General features: G+C 33.1%; 1 protein-coding gene across 2 annotated transcripts in view; it reads left to right on the top strand.

The window, feature by feature from the left end:
* LOC100914430 (ninein) overlaps positions 1-19,675 on the top strand; it is a 103,939-nt gene that overhangs the window by 50,291 nt on the left and 33,973 nt on the right. For both annotated transcript variants that reach the window (XM_031952924.1, XM_031952925.1), the window contains exons 6-12: positions 4,040-4,230; positions 7,974-8,120; positions 8,837-9,001; positions 15,570-15,706; positions 15,994-16,134; positions 16,442-16,616; positions 19,181-19,291. In XM_031952924.1, coding sequence (XP_031808784.1) covers positions 4,040-4,230; positions 7,974-8,120; positions 8,837-9,001; positions 15,570-15,706; positions 15,994-16,134; positions 16,442-16,616; positions 19,181-19,291 — 1,067 coding nt within the window. The remainder of the gene's footprint in view (positions 1-4,039; positions 4,231-7,973; positions 8,121-8,836; positions 9,002-15,569; positions 15,707-15,993; positions 16,135-16,441; positions 16,617-19,180; positions 19,292-19,675) is intronic.

Genomic DNA, 19,675 nt, shown 5'->3' with positions numbered 1-19,675 from the left:
GCAGTTATTTATTTTGACCACAACTTTATGCAAATGAATTTGTAAGAATAACCAAAGCCCAAACTGTACAAAATTCTGTGCTTATGTGCTTTTTGAACAGAAAGTCCAAAAAGATACATTCTTACCACATGAAGGAGGTTGAATATGCTTACTCCCCTTTATATTTTATGCTTTTTACAAATTGTCAATCAGATCTGTTAGTCATATGACTATCTTGCTCTGAAAGCAAGTAGGATTGTTGATACTAAATAAGTTTTAACATAGTTTTAAAATAATTTCATATGAAATATTGTTTCATATGAAATATTATTAAAATAATATTTTTAAATAATTGAATACAAAGTATACCTAATTATCAGTACTCCTGGTTTCCAATTAAATATTTTCTCAATTACATTGTGAAATTTTATTAATAATTTTTTAACATAAGTGAGTTATAAGTAGGATATCCATATGAACTTCTCCCCTAGACAATTAGAAATTGAGGCCTAGACCTCATAAAAGGTCATACCTTTAGCTGTAGATTTAGGATTCATATTCAGAGGAAGAATAATTGACATTATGATAGTTATGCTCTATAGAAAAAAATTGAAATGTTTACATGTATGCCAAATCCATCCCTCTGCTCAACTCTCTGGTTTCTTGAAAGGAGATGTGACAGTGAAAAGTTTGGGGAAACCAAATCTGTTAACAAACTAGGCTCATTGTCCCCTGGCAGCCAAAAAGACCCCACATGCCTTTGGACAAGAGGTGATCTATCAAACAGAAATTAAATCTAGTTGATAAATGTGATGGGAGGTGGGCTAGATTAAAATAAAGGTCTTGGGGCACTTGACGTGATTGATGTAAGGGGTTTGATCATATAAAGAATTCACAGTGGCCATTCTCTTTGGCAAAAGTCTGTGTAGGAGAGGTTACAGACAAAATGAAGAGATACAATAGACACTAGGAATGATAAATATGAAATATGAAATAGTGACAGAATGGAACTTATAATTACCTAGGAGAAAGGGAACCCCTCATTAGGTTGGGGCATGCCCCTAGCTGGCAGGCAAAATCCTGAAAAAGTTGGTTAGGTATAAGGAAAAGTAGGGTCAGGAGAGGCGAGGTACCATAAAACTTGGAGGGATAGTGGATAGCATGGGGAAGAGGTAAGGGGAAAGACACCATGATATGGAATGTTGTTGACTCAAAAGAGGGCAGTCAGTGTGATATGGACCCTAAGTAAATTGATAGGGAAAATTTAAGCTTAGGAACATGACTGGGATTGCTGACAGGACATGATAAGGTGAGGCTTACAGAGGGTAGTCTCTCAGAGGTTTGACATACTGATTGGATGACCTCCCCAGTGGTGGGATCATGGAACTTAGCTTATCTCTGTTGGAGCCTTCTCCCTGCCTGCTCCAGGGAATAATTTTTATCAATGCTTCAATTTCTGTCATCCTCGTTTTGGTTAATTGAGATATCAGTTTCCACTTAAGAAAGAGAGAGGGAGAGAGAAAGACAGACACACACACATACACACACACACACACACACACAGAGCAAGAGAGAGACAGGGACAGAGAATGAACATTTCTCCAGATCTGTCTGGAAAAGAGCAGAATCCTGTTGTGCCAAATTTCTTGTACTGTCTGATTTGATCTTGGCTTGGGAAAATCTTTCAGATTTTCCATACTGATTAATTTCTGGATGAGGAAATAAAGGAGGAAAAAAGTTTGGCCCTAATAATGTAACAATTACTTATTAAATATAAGAGAGAAATAATAATTTCTCACAGACACTAACAATCTTCTAATTACTCAGATTCACAATCTTTGTGTCATCCTAGACATAATCCTTATTATGATTATGGTGACATAATCCTTCATCCCATATATCTAATAAGTTTTTAGATCTTACTATTTCTGCTTGCATAACTTTATCAGATAAAATATTTTGTTTAGCACTATGCCTAGTACATAGTAATTGCTTAATGGGTATTGTTCCTTTCCCCCTTTTCCATTTATATACTTACCACTCTATTATTATTTCTTGCTTAAATTATGGGAAGAATCTCTTATTTTCTTCTCTTTCTAGTCATACTTCACATGGCTGCCAAATTAATCACAAAGCACTGGCTGTCCTCTGTGCTTGCAGTTTACTAATTTTAATTTACTATGAAACAGAATTTGCCTTAATGTATGGGCAAAATTAACAATTAAGAATTAAACAAATATGGAATATTTGCAGACTACTTGCAGAGTAGTCTTGAAGCCAAGGCTGAATGACTCTTGATTTGGTAACATTGTAGAAGGAGTTCTTAGTTATGTACAGGTTGGACTAGATGTTCATTAAAGTCCTTTTCAACTCTTATAGCTCTTGAGGAAGGGAGACAGGGAGAAAAGGTGGCATGATAGTGTGAAAGATATATATATATCAAAATTTTCATTAATGAAATCAATAGATTCTTAGAGTTGGATAAGATCTAAAATAACTTTTACCCACTTTACAGAAGCAATTCACAAGATTAAGATTCACAAAAATGACTTTCCAAAGATGGTATGTGACAAAACTTTTCTGATTTGTAGTCCAATTGTGGGTTACGTATAGTTTTTCTCAAGCATTGTGCGCTGAGCCCCAATGTGTCCATTTCTAACTAATTATAAAAAATGCAGTTATCATTTTCAAAAACTTAATGTTTCTCATTATATAACTATCATTTTAACAACACAAAAATAGTATTCTGTAAAAGTTTATGTTTTGAGATGTAACTCCTTGTGATTTAAGGTTAAAGCTTAGAATAAGTTAAGCATCAGTTGCCAACTAGTAACAGGGTAATTCAGTAGCATATTATAAGTTAGCCTTGGTTAACAGTAAATTTAAATAGTCTTCAAACCAGAAAGAGCAAGCAGTGATCTTCATTACCGATAGTAAATGTTAATGAATAAGTTAACTGTACTACTTTTGATACTCCAGGGTTCATTTTGAGAAAAATGATTATTATTCTGTTTTATTTATTAACTAATTATTGTAATGAGACCTACTTTATCCATAAATCAACCAATATGGAAAATCTTGTGCAAAGATTTACCCAGGCCAAGATCTCATCAGACAGTAAGAGAAATTTAAAAAACATTTAAATTTTTAAAAATTTGGGCTAATGAGTGCATTTCTACTCATTATTTGCTCAGCAGGTCTGGGAAAATGTGGATCCTTCCTTTTGTTGTACAGATGATATGGAATTAATGTCTTTAACCAAAATTTGGGTAATCTAAGTCACATTACCTAAAACCCTCACTATAATATAGCTCAACCTCTTAATGTAATATTAATTTTATCATTGATTGTTAACCAATCAGGATTGTTTTCCTCAGAAACACCTACTCTTCTAAGAGCACGTAAATTGTCAACCCACCACCAAAAGGGGTTTTTGGTCTAAGAGAGAAAGCCAAATGACCTTTTATTAATGAACATGCTGGCATCATTAATAAAATAATTAAATTATCCAGAAACTATGTCTCTCAAAGTTTTTGAATGTCACAGTTTTCAGGGACATGGATTAACTATGTCAAGGATGACTTCATACTAAATCATGAATTTATGGATGTATGAAACATGCAGCAGAACTAGTAAGTAGACAGCATGACACTGTAACAGAGGATTAATGTACTTTAATCCTTAATTGGGAGTTTAGCATGATTTAATTCCTATATATATGATAGGCTTATGGAGGTTACAACATTGATCTTTTTGAAACTGTTTAGAATGTTAATGGTAATTATTGGAAGGATAACTTAATAGACAAATAGTGAGAAAGGATTAATAAAAATTAAGTTATCTTAATTTTTGATCTACTCTTCTGATTACATCAAAGCCAGATTTCTAATTATTCTGCTGAAAGTATAACACAAGGCTTCTAACTGCTGAATATTCAGATTGCAGGGCTATTTTTAAACTTGGCTAAATCTGACAAGGAGAAAATTAGTATATTTAAGGTTGTAAGAATTTTTCCTTGTATAAATTCAACAACAGAAAACAATTAATCATTTTATTTCAGGCCAGTTAAAATTTTGGAACCCTGATGACTTAAATGCCTCACAGAAGGGATCTTCTCTTTCTCAAGACTGGATTGATGACAAACTACATGAAATTTGTGAAGATCTGGCACTAACTCAAGATGGCCACTTGACCAAAAAGAAGCTGATCTCCATCTGTGAACAGTATGGCTTGAGAAATGTTGACAAGGAGGTAATTATGGTTAAATTTTGATTTCTTTTTTTTTCTTTTTCAGTTTGGCAGTTAATGTTTTCATAAGACATTGACTTACAATGCTTTCTTCATTTTACAGATCAGCAAAGTAAAACTCAATGACTTAGTCATGAGTGTACAGAAAATATTCAGAAATCTGTACTAAGTGCTTTGGGAAGATAGTAGGGGGAGAGGGAAAAATACTTTTCCTTCCTTTTTCTCTAACAAGGAGAATTGACTTTGGATTGGAAAGGTTAGCACCATAAAATGATCACTGGAGTAATATGAAATCAGAGCAATTGGATTCAATTTAAATCTAAAATCTGCCAATTAATACATGCGGAAATCACTTACTCTCTGTGGGCCTCTGTAAAGTGAAAGGATTGAATTAAATGGCTTCTGAATTCCCTTCTAGCTCCAAATCCAAAGCCTGCAGATGGCTTTCTTCATCACAAGACCATTGGACCTAAACCTGTAGATTTGAATTCAGAAAGTCTTCCTGATTCCAGGCCCGGCACTTTATCCACTGAGCCATCTAGCTTGAATATTTGATTATAGCCCACTTGAATATTTATTGCCAATTTCTGAGGTATAAATATTCAGAATGAAAATTTATGTCTGAAGGAAAATTCACAAGAATGCTACAATGAGGGGAAAAGGATTTCCAACAACCAGGAATTGTGAATTATATATTTTCTTAAACTTGAGCCAGTTTTCTCCTATACTGCTAGGAGAGTGTATGTTACAGACATTGGAGCTACATTTTGTAATACCCAGTCTTCCTTAGTAAAATATGACTGTCTGAGTAAGGAATATCAGTTGGTGATTTTTTGGAAAGCACATTTTGTGGGGTTCATGAGACACTTTCAAAACTAAAATCCCAAGGGGAAACAGAACAATTACTCTTGGAGGACCCAACCTGCAGGTACAAGTAAGATTCTAGAGCATGTACTACATTCTATACTATGCATTCTAAAATAGGTTGTAATGTTTAATGTTAACTTGACAGGAAGTCTCCAGTGGAGAACCACCAGTGATTTTTGGTTGGCCTCATCTTGGTTAACTTTAGCACTGCTAAAGTTATAGATGATATGTTTATCAAAATTACAGAGACTATAAAGCCAAGACAGATAGAACAGATATACAACATATTGTATAACTGAGTCAGAAACCAAAAAGATCTTGACAGACAAGAGTGCTGGACTAAATTTAAAAGCTGTAATTAAATGGGGATAAATGGATTTCAAGCCAAAATGTGACAGATAATAAAACTACTGTGATATGCGGATGTATTAAATGATGTAGAAGGCTAGGAAAATGAAATAGTGTGTCCTAAACTCCTCGTGATTAGTCCATATCAGACTTTTGTGTTCTATTTGGAATACCATAAAAATAGCATTTACAAAATTAAAAAGTCTCCAGAATCAGGGCAGCCAAAGGAAGATTTAAGAACTTTTAACTGGCTTATGAAAACTAGTTGAAAGAATTGGATGTATTTAATTTGGATGTATTTAACCTAGAGAAAAGAAGAAATAAAGATATCCACTGTCATTTCTATTATTTCATCTGTTTCTAGAGATTAAAGGAAGAGACAAAAAAGAAAAATCATCACTTTGTGCAGATATATAATGGTTTACTTAGAAAACCATAATAGATAAAAATTAATGAAAAATTACTTCAAATTACAGCAAGTAGCAGTATTTTAAAAATGCACAAATCAGCATTTCTGATTATTATCAATAAAACTCTTCGGAAAGTGATAGAAAAGGAAATTCCATTTAATATAATTAGAGAATATATTAAATATTTGGAAGTTGTTGTAAGATGTGTACACAGGGGTATATCTACAAAAATTTTTTTTACAAGATTACAATTTTACAAATTTACAAAATTCAGTTTACAAAAATAGTTGATTTGAAATTGTCTTACATCATTGCATGTAAATCTTTCACAGTTGATCATTGTAACAATAATGTTGTTTCTTCTAGTTATGCTTACTTAAATTTGCATTCATAGGTTTTCTCTGAAACTGTTCCTCTCATTTCTCATAATACAATAGTTTTTTTAATCACAATCATATACCATAACTTGTTAAATCATTCTCCAAGTGATGGATATCACCTCAATCTCCCATTCTCTGTTACCACAAAAAGAACTGGTATAAAGACATTTGTACATATAAGGTCATTTTCCTTTTTTTAAATCTATAGGATACAAAATCAGTATGGTATTTCTGGGCCACAGGTTATGTCCAATTTTATTGCCCTTTGGGCATAGTTCCAAATTGTAATGGGCTGAGGCTTGAGTTGATGCACTGAGGTCCCAAACACGTGAGGCTAAATAGTAATTGGACCATACTCTGTTAACATATATGCTTGGAGAAAGAATGGCCCCTGCCCACTTTCTGTGTAAGTCCTGATGTGTTGTATAGGAAATAACGATTTTGGTGGGTGGAGGCAAAAGGGCAGTAGGAGAGGCGGAGAGAGACTGCTGGCTGGGTTCTGCTTTAGGTAGCTGGCTTCTGGTCTTGTGGCTTCTGGTCTGGCTGGCTTCTTGAGGCAGCTGCTGACATTGCTAATCTCCCTTTACCTCCGATTCCCTTTTACCTCCGATCCTTCTCCACTTCTACTGAGCATAAAGATTGAAGATTTTCCCTTAACCTGAATTCCTGACTCCAGCTGATTTGAAAATATGCGGTCATCACACCAAATTATTCTAAACAATGGTTGGGCCAGTTCACAATTAGTGTCCAATTTAGTGTCCCTATTTTTCCACATCCTCTCAAGCATTTTCCTTTCCTGTTATATTAGCTAATCTCAAAGATGTGAAGTAGTAATTTTAATTTGCATTTAGTGATTTAGAACACTTTTTTTTGCATAGGAACATAGGTTGCTTTGATTTCTTCAGAAACTTGCCTGTTCATAGGCTAATCTTGACTATGATTTTTTTTGTGGAAAATTTTTTAAATTTTATGTAATCATAATTTAGAAATATTATTTCCTTTGAAACTTTCTAAATCTTTTTTGACCATAAATTCTTCCCTTATCCACAAATCTGACATGTAACATTTCCATGTATTCCTAATTATTTGGCCTATATTCTGCCAAACTGCCCTGCAGTTTTCCTAGTAATTTTTGTCATATAGTAAGCTCTTGCCCCAAATGGTTGGATCTTTTGGCTTATCAAAGATTTTATCAGTTTGGCCATTTATTATTATGCATTGGGTATCTAATCTATTTCACTGATCCAGCATTATTTTTTAGCTGATGCCAGATTATTTTGATATTAGCGCTTTGTAATATAATTGAAAATTTGGTACTGCTAAACTGCTTTTTTCACTTTTATTTTTCATTGATTCCTTTGATATTTTTGATGTTTTCTTCATTCAGATGAATTTTTGTTACCTTTTCTAGATCTATAAAATAATTCTTTGGATAAGTAAATTAATTTGGGTATAACTGAGATTTTTAATATGTTGACTCAGCCTCTCTATGAGCAATTAATAATTTAGATCTGTCTTTATTTGCAAGAAAGCTGCAAATGGTTTTTACATTGTCTTCATTTATTTTAAATGGAATTGACTTTTCTAGCTCTTCCTAGATAGAAATATATATTCCTATATATAAATCTTGATCATTTATGTTAATTTGTAAGATATTTGATTAATATTTATTTATTTAAAAGACCTTATGTGAGCAAAGAAGTATTTTAAGATTTGTTATTCCTGCTTAACTTCTTTTCAGATGTTTGAAAATATCTTCCATGATCTTAAGCCTGATGGTACAATGAGCATAAAAGATTTTTTCCATGGTTTATTTAAAAATGGAAAATCTCTTACAACATCAGCATCAACTCCTTACAGACAGTTGAAAAGGCATCTTTCCATGCAGGTAAGGATCACATAGAAGATTATTTCTCGTGAGGTGATGTTAGAAAATTGTTTGACTATTTGCCACTGATTTATAGGATCGGGAGTAAGAGCCTCCCTTCCATCTTGCCCCTACAATCTAATTTAAAGGGAAGCAACAGTAAAATTTTCATACTCTTTGACCTGAATTGTGGGAATACTTTTGCTGTGGGCAAGTTCTACTACTAGTTGTTGTTGGTAGCCATTTTTCCAGCTTCACATAATTTGATATAAAGATATTTCAAATTACCTTCTCTTTTTGACCCTTTAAATATATGAAATTTTAAATATATGAAATAAGTTTCCATGAAGGTATCTGCAGTAACTGGTCTCACATTCCTAAAGGATGACTATTTATTGCCAGAAATTCTTTTGGGAGTTAAAAAATTGAATTTTTATGTGCAACATCCTTATCTTATTAAATATTATTATATTTAGGACATACTTCTTTACTCAGTTTAAAAAACCTATTAGGCAGGGTTTTTTTTTTTTAGTGAATTTCATGGTCTTAGTATTCTAAGGAGTAGATCAAAAGGGCAAAAGGACTTCTTTCTTATCTTAACTATTTTCTAGAACAACATGACTTTTGTCACATAAATAGGATAAATAAATCCCAGTCTTTTAACCAACCTCTACCTACTGTAGTGGTGAAATGTAGAGGACCAAGCTTAGCCTACAGAATTTCTCGCCCTTTTCTAGTCTTTTGATGAAAGTGGGAGACGCACCATGACTTCTACAATTTCAAGTTCAGTTACCTTCCAATTATTCTCCTGCCTTGATGATGGAATGGGGTATGGTTCTGTGGAGCAAATACTTGACACCTGGAATGAAGAGGGCATTGAGAATGGCCAGGAGATCTTACAGGTAACTTAGAACAAAAATTAGCATCATGAAAGAAACAGCCTACTAATAATTCTTTTTAAAACTCTGCTTTTGAACACTAATTTAATAATTAAATAACTTAATTTATTTAGTGATTATTAATATGACTTAATAAATTAATGACTATTAATAATTATAACTTAATAAATTAAGTTTGATAGAAATTAAAATTTCTAAAGGCTAAAAAGAGACATCATATTATCATATATCAGAAATTTGAAGAAAGATAAATTTCTTTCAGTTAGGCAGGGGACCTAGGAAAACTTTCATGGAAACAGTAGCATCCAATTTGTATTTTTTGTTCCAAATTTTTCTTCCTCTCCAAGATGGCAAATAATCTGATATAAGTTAAATGTATACAGTTTGTCATATTGTGCAAGAAAAATCGGACTAGAAGGGAAAACACCATGAGAAAGAAAAAGAAATAAAAAGTGAAAATACTATTCTTTGATCCATATTCAATCTCCATAGTTCTCTTTCTGGATATAGATGGCATTTTCCATCTCAAGTCTATTGGAGCTGCCTTGGTATTCAGGTAATTTGATCACTTATTGCACACACACATTATTTTTTAATTATTTTATTATTTTTTGTTATTTCAAATTATTTTGGAAACTGTATGAAGAATAGAGAGGAGGAAGAAAATTAAAGATAGAACTCAATGTATATAAGACACTTTATATATGTTTAAGCATTATATAAATGTTATCTGTCTTAGTGAAGAGGGTAAACTATAAGGAAGATTTAAATTATCACAGTGGGGGCAGTATGAGTCAAGAGCGAAAAGATGAAAGAATTATTGCCAAAGTAAACATAATATCTAAAACTTAGCAAATATTTGGATGTCATTGTAGGATGAGAGATAGGGAAGAAGGAAAAGTTTTGAGGTGATTTTGAGAGAAATATAATGGGAGAATTTTGAGAGAAATGGGTTCAATTTCTGACTGATTATTTCATTTGAAAGTTTCACAATCACTCTTTTCTTTCAAAGGGAATTTAGTCAATTTAGTCTGTTGCTTAACAATTCTAATACGAAATACCTTCTAAGACAATCAGCAAATTGTGGAGAGGAATATTTTTGTTATTGTTGAATGTTCTAGTTTCTGGTTAGCAAATTGTAAGATGTTTTATACTATAGTTGTTAATACTAGCAAAATTAATAGTCATGTGACCAACAAGATAGAGAACAAGAAACTTCTCAAACCACTTCAAAAGAGGATTTGATAAAATAATTTCAGCTTTTTTCACATTCTGAGACATCAAGAAAAAAAAAAAACCCAATGAACAGAGAAAGCAAATTTCTAACCCTTAATATGCTAATTTAGTAGCTCCTTCCTCACTGTCCACCATACTTCAGCAGGGATGCACAGTTTGACCCACAAGCTCAGTTGCTCAATTGGTTGTCCTTATCTTTCCTTTATCATGGAAAATGAAAAGCTTTCTTTGGCTACACTTGTAGCATGGGAACATTCTGTGCTTCAACAGTACTTGGATAGAGAGCTGAGGAACAGAAGAACTAGACTAGAGCAACAAATAGGTGGCACTCCATCCACCAAATCTGAGGGAAAGTGCACTACTTTCCAGCAGTAGAAGTGTATTCAGTGGAATAGAGCAGACACTGAGGCCAGCAGAAAAAACTGAGAGAACATTAGGATCCAGTCCCTAGGGAAGCCATCATCAAAGGAAAAGTCAGAAAGTGAACAGGAAAAAGGACTAAAACTACCAAAGACCTCAACAGGAATAAAACTCAGGTTAGCATAAGTAGATAAAATACCAGAGAAATAATGGTAACAGAAGGGAACAAGGTTTCTAGATCAACAAAATGAGTCGAAATATGTATGAATAAATTTTTCAAGAAAAAAAAGAAAAATGAATCTATGCTAATAAAGAAGATAGCATGATGTACTCCAGAGAGACCCTAGAACATGCATGTTCTCAAATGATTTAAGAAAAAATATTTGTTAAAACAGAATTTGTGGTCTTCGGAAATAAATAGAATAGGAAAACTTGAATCCACAGTAGGGATACTTCACCAAAAGGAAAGGAAAAGAGAACTACTGATTGGGAATGCAAATACAATGAAAGAAAATTTAAAGAAAAACAAATCCCCCCAACAGTTTTTTTTTTTTTTTTAAAAGTTAAATGTTTATATAAGCAAAACATCTTGTTCTCAAGACAGGATACATAGAGACATCTATAATCCTTATTATAGGTAAATATATAAGTAAAAATGCTTCCAGAAGGAAGCATGTTAAAAAACAAAAAAAACCCCCAAAAAACCTCTGAACTTGAATGCAAGAAATAACATAAGAAAATTGTCCAGAATGTTTAAATACAGATAAAAAAGTGCCAATCAAAAGAATACAAGTCTAAGCTTCTAACAAACATGATGGATAAATTACCAGTTAAAACATGATTAAATTATCAGTTTCAGTGACATAACAACAAATCCTGCAAGGAACCAGGACAAGAACCTCATATATAAGGGAAAGAAAATTTGTATAGCACAGGACTCGTGTATCTACCCAAAACTGCAGGAAGCAATTACAGTTGTTCAAAAGATCACAAGAGCCCAAGAAAGAAGACCAAGATAATATACTTTGAAAACCCAAGTGCAACTATTAATGGAGGAAAATATCTCCAAAAAGGCAGAAAAAAATAGAAGATCAAAATACTCATGGAGTAAATACCAACAATAATAACAATAACCACAGAAAGACCATTAAGAGATTTTTCCTTCTAAAAGTATATATGGAAACAAAGATGAAAGCAGAAATAGTTTTGCTAGAGAAATAAGCCTGATCTTAAGCCATGTATAGATGAATAATTTTGTGTTTGTATATGAAAATGCATTGCAGAATAGTGGGGGGGGGGGAGAGGCACATAAAAATGGAAAGGGAAGTAAAAAGAGAAAAATAAATAGTGACCCTAATAAAATCTAAAGTTCACAATGAAGGGAAGATAATTCCTGTGGTCTCTCAGAAAGAAGACTTAAGAGAAAATGGATGAGAAGGCAAAGAGAGGGACTGAAACATGGAGAAATAAATGGGCAGGTCTGTTTCAGTGATGGCAAGTGATTACAATAACAATACTCCCAAATTCCATAGAAGGCCATGGGGACATTACAATGGAGATTTGATGTTCAAAGAGGGTACGTTCATTCTACAGCCTAAGAATAAATTGTCCTAGGAACAATTGGCAACCCTAAGAGTGGGAGGCAATTAACTCCAAAAGAGGGAAAAGGATAGCGATTATTTGCACAACAATGAATGGAGAATTCTTACCATTAAGCAATATTTCAATTATATAGGAATCTGTATGACATAAATGAAGAGAGACAAGAGGATACCTAATAGATTACACATTGCATGCTTTTTCAGTGTATTGATCATGTTTACTGATTTATTACCCCACTAAAAATATTTGTTTCATGAGATGACACTCTGGGCGGGGGAAGATAATCATGATGATGTAAGAAACAGAAGATATCAATAAAGGTTTTTTTTAAAAAAAGAAAAAAAATAAGTCAATGAAATTAAATATTTCAATATACCAATTTTTAAAAAATTAATGCTTTTTATTTACAAAGCATATGCATGGGTAATTTTTCCAACATTAACCCTTACATAATCTTTTGTTGCAAATTTTCCTCTTCTTCCCCCCATTCCCTCCCCTGTCTGGCAGGTAGTCTAATACATGTTAAATATGTTGAAAATAATGTTAGATCCAATATGTGTATACATATTTATACAGTTATCTGGTTGCGCAAGAAAAATCAGATCAAGAAGGAAGAAAAAGAAAAACTGAGAAAAAATGCAAGCAAATAACAACAGAGTGAGAATGCTATGTTGTATTCCACCCTCTGTTCCCATAGTTCTCTCTTTGAGTGTAGATGGTTATCTTCATCACTGAACAAGTAGAACTGGTTTGAATCATCTCAATGTTGAAGAGAGCCATGTCTGTCAGAATTGATCATCATGTAGTCTTGTTGTTGCCGTGTATAATGATCTGCTCATTTCACTTTGCATTAATTAGCTCATGTAGGTATCTCCAAGCCTTTCTGAAATCATTTTGCTGGTCTTTTCAATCATATACCGTAATTTTCATATACCGTCTTTTCAATCATATACCATAATTTATTTAGCCATTCTCCAGTTGATGGGTATCCACTCAGTTTCCAGTTTTTTGCCACTACAAAGAGAGCTGCTACAAACATTTTTGCACATGTTGAGTCCCTTTCCCTCTTTTAAGATCTCTTTGGGATATAATCCCAGTAGAAAAACTGCTGGATCAAAGGGATTGCACAGTTTGATAACTTTTTGAGCATAGTTCCAAATTACTCTCCAAAAACAAGAATAACTTAAGAAATAACTCAATATTTGATTAAAAAAAAAATAAACTTTTAAGGGGCAGAGCCAAGGATTTTTTCTTCCAAAATCTAAATTACCCTCCAAATAATATTAAAATGAGGCCTCAAAATGGATTCTGCAAGTGCAGATACATCAAAAGGATGGGATGAAATAGTTTTCCAGCATGAGACAATTTAGGTCAGCATGAAAAATCTATCTTACTGAGGTGAAAGTGGAGCACTATCCAGTACATATTGGTCACTACAGGCAGCATCTCAGCAAACAAGCAGCACACCTTTGGAATGGTTGAGTCAAGAGGGTGAAAGCAGTGGCAGCTTCCAGAGCTCTTAGCTCACTGATGTTAAGAGGAGGTCAAAAAACTGGTTAGAAGGAGATTATAGGAGATTCTTTTTTTTTTGACAATTTGTTATTTTGTCATTATATGATTCTGGGTCAGACTCATTACAATTCCAGAGTGCTTGTGGTCACTCTGCAGAGCACAAGCCAGGAGAGCACTGACCAGATCTATCTTTAGATCATACAATTTTAGAAGAACTGAAACTTACAGATCTGCAGAACTTGCTCTAAAAAGAGCAGCATGAGCAGCATGAAAAACCTGAAACTTGGGGTGGTGTCATCTTCATCTCAAGAGCAGAGTAAAAGTATAAAATGAACTTAACAAGCCAAAGAAAAAAGGTGTAAAATGAACAAACAAAGAATCTGATTATACAAAGTAATTGTGATGACAGAGAAGATCAAAACAAATTCAGAAGAAAATAATATCAAAGAGGCTACATGCACAGAAAAATGGGAATTGTCTTGGATCCTAGAAGCGCTCAAAAAGGAGAGATGGAGGGAAAATGAGATAAAGAAATGAAAGTGATGCAAGCAAGTTAGCAGTCTGGTAAAGGAGGTACAAAAATAACACTTTAAAAAACAGAATAAGTCAAATGATAAGAGGCATTTACTGAAGAGAATTCCTTAAAAAGTAAAATTGAATTAGTGGAAAAAAGAAGTACAAAATCCTTCTGAAGAGAATAATTCCTTAAAAATTAAAAACTGGAAGTTTGATTTCAGAAAACTTCATAAAACAGTAAAAAAAAAAAACAGTAAAAAGAATGGGAAAAGAAAAAGAAGAAAAATATCTTCTTGGAAAATAAGAGACAGTTTTAAGAATTATTGAAAGAAGATTCTGTGCAGATTGTGGAGTAGGTCAGAAAATTCTAAGCTCTTTAGATTTCCCTCAAACAAGACAAAATAGTACCTCAGGGTGAGTGTACAGTGGTTAAAAACAAAAAACAAGAGTTGGGAAGAATAGTGAATATTTGTATTGTGTGAAGTGAACTCTTCCAGGCTAGCTGTGTTGAAACAGGCAGCAGGGAACATTGGGGCTAACTGGATTGTGAGGTAACTTTGGTTCCATTTTCTGAACAGTTTGGGAAGTTATATATCTGAGCTAGAAAGATTGAGGGAATCACTTCTGATAAGAGATGTCCGGTCCAGCTGTGCTGCCTGAGACATAACATTGGGTGAAAAGGACAGCAGAATCAGTGAGGCAGTGATACTGTTGGCTGTGGCCAGCCCTAAGTAGAATTCTTGGATTTGGTTCAAGGCTGGAGGAGGAATTTGAAGGAGGACCAGAGGTCAGAGGCTCCATCTTTCATGCCCCAGGACTTCTCATTGTTTTCTTTCTTATATTTGAAAATCAAATTATCTGTGCAAATTAAAACAACTCTGAGGTACTACCTCATACCTATTGGATTGGCTAAGAAGACAGGAAAAGATAATGATAAATGTTGGGAAAATTGGAATACTAATACATTGGTGATGGAGTTGTGAACTGATCCAGTCATTCTGAAGAATAATTTGGAACTTGCCTAAAGGGCTATAAATGCATACCCTTTAATCTAGCAGTGCCACTACTGGGATTGTATTCCAAAGAGATCATAAAGGAGGGAAAAGGACCCATATATGCAAAAATGTTTATAGCACCTCTTTTTCTGGTGACAAGAAATTGGAAATTGAGTATAAGCCCATCAATTGGGGAATGGCTGAATATAGCATATAAAAGTAATGGAATATGACTGTTCTATAAAGGACCAAAAATTTTACTCTTTAAGCTATATAAACTTCTTTCCTTTTACTCTCTAAAGAAAGGATTATTAGCTGCCTTCAACTGATTATATTTTACTTTTTTCTAGAACTTGGATTTCAGACTTGATGGAAATATCAACTTAATGGAATTGACCTTAGCACTAGAAAATGAGCTTTTAATTACCAAAAATAGCATGCACCAGGCAGCCTTGGCCACTTTCAAGACAGAGATCAGGCACTTGTTGTGAGTTGATCAGGTGGTACTTTGTCCTCCAATTCTTATTTAGTAATTTGTTCAGATAAATATTCTATTTTGTGTGCAAACATGGAAGATCTTGGGTATCCCTTAAAGGTAGTGCTTTCTTTGTGTTTTGAAATATTCTTAATAATGACTTTTTGTTACCAATACAAGCAAGTATTGAGTCATTGAAAAAAAGTCATTAAGAAAAGGGTTTGGGAAATTGTAAATCCTGTTGGGTTGGGGAATTTGCTTTAAGAATGGACTTTAACTCAATTTATATCTTGCTCCAGGGAACAAATTGACCTAGTAGCCAGAGAGAAAGAGAAGTTGCAGTTGGATCTTGAAAAAGCTGAGAAACTAAAGTCTTTAATAGCTTCTGAAGTGGATGATCACCATGCTGCCATAGAACACCAATATGAATACAAGTTCAAGTAAGAACAGTAACAATTGGAAGCTTATTTACCTACTTCTTTATCATAAGACATTGACATACCTTGGAGTACTGTTTCTAATTATCTGAATAAATAAGAATTTATTTGTTGCTTGCTGTAATGGTTTATGTGATTGCCTAAAGGAAAGCAGGAGATAAAATGATTTTTTTCACGATCCTTTTCATCAATTTGATTTTTACATTTATTTTTACATTTTACTTTTTACATTTATGTAACTTTAAGCTGATTTCATATAAGCTGGGTTTTAGTAAATTTATAGCAATTTATTGGTCACTCTTTTATGTAGGAAACTGGAGGAATTATACAGGGAAAAGATAACATCCTTCAAAAATGATATCCAAAAGGAGAGAGAACAGCTTCTACAGCAGGTGGGCAAACAGCATTTGGAACTGGAACAGGAAATAGAAAAAATGAAAATTGAAGAGAGCTACATTCGAGACCGTCTTAGTTTTTCTTTAAAGGTAACAAAGCAGATAGCCAACATTTCTATAATGCTTTAAGATTAACAAAGAGTTATATGTTTATTATTTTACTTGTTCCTTATAGCAATCTTGTGAGATAGGTAACATTATTGTCCTAATTTTACACATGAGAAAACTAAGGGTGAGAAAGGTCAAATAATTTGCCTAAGTAATAATCAAGATTCAAATTCAGGTATCCTGATTCCTAGATTCCATCCTGTACATCACATAGTTGCCCAGAATAATAGCCATATAATAAATTCTTCCTTATTTTGAGATATAAGTACTTTTTTGGAGAAGGCATTAAAAAAAATTATTTTATCATCTGCATTTCCCAGTGTTCCCTGCATAGAAAGAAATCCTTTACGTTAAATAATAAAAATAAAATTATATGCAGTGTTCCACATTCAAAATCCTTCACCTTCACAGAGAAGGAAATGCCTAGGAAACATCTGGGAAGGGAATAGTTTTGAATTGGTATCGGTCCTGATTATTTTTAATTGCTGTATGAGATCTAGTCATCTCTTAGATTTGGCTTGTAGAGCCATGGCATTAAGTAACAGAATTATGGGTTTAGATGTGAGACAATGACTCTATTAGCATATATTTTGGATAAATGGCTCTTCTCACTGTTTGGTGCTTACTCAATTTTTGATGTTAAGATAAGGCAAGGATTAGAGGGTGGGGTGAAACAGACCAGAGGGACTTTGCTGGAGGACAAGGAGAGACATTGGTGACTTTGTCTTTCTCCTTCACTTCTCCCCCTAAAGACCAAGGACTTTAATTTATCCTGACTCTGGCTGATCCTGAGGCCTCCAGGGAGCTAGTTGGAATTTAACACCTCTGAATCATATTGACCATATGACTGTGGACAAATCACTTTAGCTCTCATTTACCTACAGAGGGCAGAGGGAAATTTTCTCAACCATAGAAGTTGCTGAAATAAAATGTCCCATGTCTATCCCTGCCCAGTATCTTGAAAGCATAGATTAAAAAAAATTAATAATTTTTATAATTTTTTAAATTTTTAAATTTTTAATTTTTAAATTAAATTAATTTTTTTAATTTTTAATTTTTTATAATTTTTTAAGCTTTTTATTTACAAAACATATGCATAGGTAATTTTTCAACATTGACTCTTGTAAAATTTTCTGTTCCAAATTTTTCCCTCTTTCCCTCCATCCCATCCCCTAGATTTAACATGTTAAATATGTTAAAAATATGTTAAAATATACGTTAAATCCAATATATATATATATATGCTACACAAGAAAAACCAGATCTAGAAAAAAAAATCTGTGAAGGAAAACAAACTGCAAGGAAACATCAACAAAAAGTGTGAAAATGATGGTCCATACTCAATTCCCAGAGGCCTGTCCCTGGGTATATATGGCTTTCTTCTTCACTGAACAATTGGAACTGGTTTGAATCATGTTTTTTTTAAATTATAGCTTTTTATTTACAAAATATATGCATGGATAATTTTTCAGCATTGACTCATGCAAAACCTTCTGTTCCAACTTTTCCCCTCCTTTCCCCCATCTCCTCCCCTAGATGACAGGTAGTCTAATACTAGTTAAATATGTTAAAGTATATGTTAAATATAAAACATGTATACATATCATACAGTTATTTTGCTGCACAAGAAAAATCAAACTTAGAAATAAGGTAAAAATAACCTGAGAAGGAAATAAAAACTACAAGTGGACAAAAACAGAGGGAATGGAAATGCTATGTTCTGGTTTATACTCATTTCCCATAGTTCTTTCGCTGGGTGTAGCTGGTTCTCTTCATTATTGAACAAATGGAACTGATTGTTATTGTTGTCATGTATAATGATCTCCTAGTTCTGCTCATTTCACTCAGCATCAGTTCATGTAAATCTCTCCAGACCTCTCTGAAATCATCCTGTTAGTTGTTTCTTACAGAGCAATAATATTCCTTAACATTCATGTACCATAATTTATTCAGCCATTTTAAGCATTTTTTCTTCTATGTTTCTTCTATGTATCTCTCTGCTGTCTGGTTTTCCTTAGGCCTGCTCTAATTTATTTTGTATTGTGTGTATACATTAACTTTCTTAATCTGGAGCATATGAACTTGATTTTTAAAAGTATTTTGATAATTTCACTTGGTTTCATTTGTATTTTGCTATATGCATTTAAAAACATTATTCTGAGAAGGGACACTTCACCTTATGCTCTGCATAGTACTTCTAGTTTATTATTAGAAGACTGTTTGATAGCCAAATATGTGGAGCAACCACAGTGGATCTCAACTATTCTTTTTATGGGTGCCATATGTGTGTTATTCTTTACTTTGCTACCAATATTTACTTGCTACCATCAGTATCTTTTCTAAAAACAGAAAAGCAAAACAAAACAAAAAGCCCATTTTGATTAGGTTTTTAATTAGGTGTTTGAAATCCAATTACAATGGTTTTCATTTCAAAATGGAGGAAATTCTATTAATAAGTGATATAGGGTGCTGTATAAAAGTTAGGGAAACTTTTTATAAATTTTTATAAATTTTATAAATTTTTATAAATTTTCAATTTTGTCTAGGAGAACAGTCGTTTAGAAAGCGAACTACTGGAAAATACAGAAAAGCTTACAGAATATGAGAGTTTAATCGCCAAACTGCAGAAGAATTTGGACAATGTGCTATCAGAAAAGGTCAGGTTTAAATTTTTTTTTTTTTCTCCATTACAAGCAAATACATGTTGCATTGCTGGTGATAGCTGTCATTCAGAGTAGATCATCCATCATACAATATTTCTATTACCATGTTTTCCTGACTGTATGAGTCTTCCCAGGTTTTTAAAAAGTTTTCTGCTGAGTTCACTCTTTTCATTTTGGATATTGGTATTTTGGGTTTTTCTTCTTCTTTTTTTTTAACCAATCAAATTAATCATTGGTTTATTGTTTTTTTCATAAAACCAACTACTAGTTTTATTTATTAGTAAATAAGTTTTCTTTCAATTTTATTAATCTTAGCTTCGGTTTTTAGGATTTCCAATTTGATGTTTAAGTGAGGATTTGTTCTTTGAATTTTTTAGT

Source organism: Sarcophilus harrisii, chromosome 2, assembly GCF_902635505.1.
Source record: "Sarcophilus harrisii chromosome 2, mSarHar1.11, whole genome shotgun sequence".
In the NCBI taxonomy this organism is placed as follows: domain Eukaryota; kingdom Metazoa; phylum Chordata; class Mammalia; order Dasyuromorphia; family Dasyuridae; genus Sarcophilus; species Sarcophilus harrisii.
Note: the sequence above shows the minus strand (reverse complement) of the source record. Positions and strands in the feature narration are given on the sequence as shown.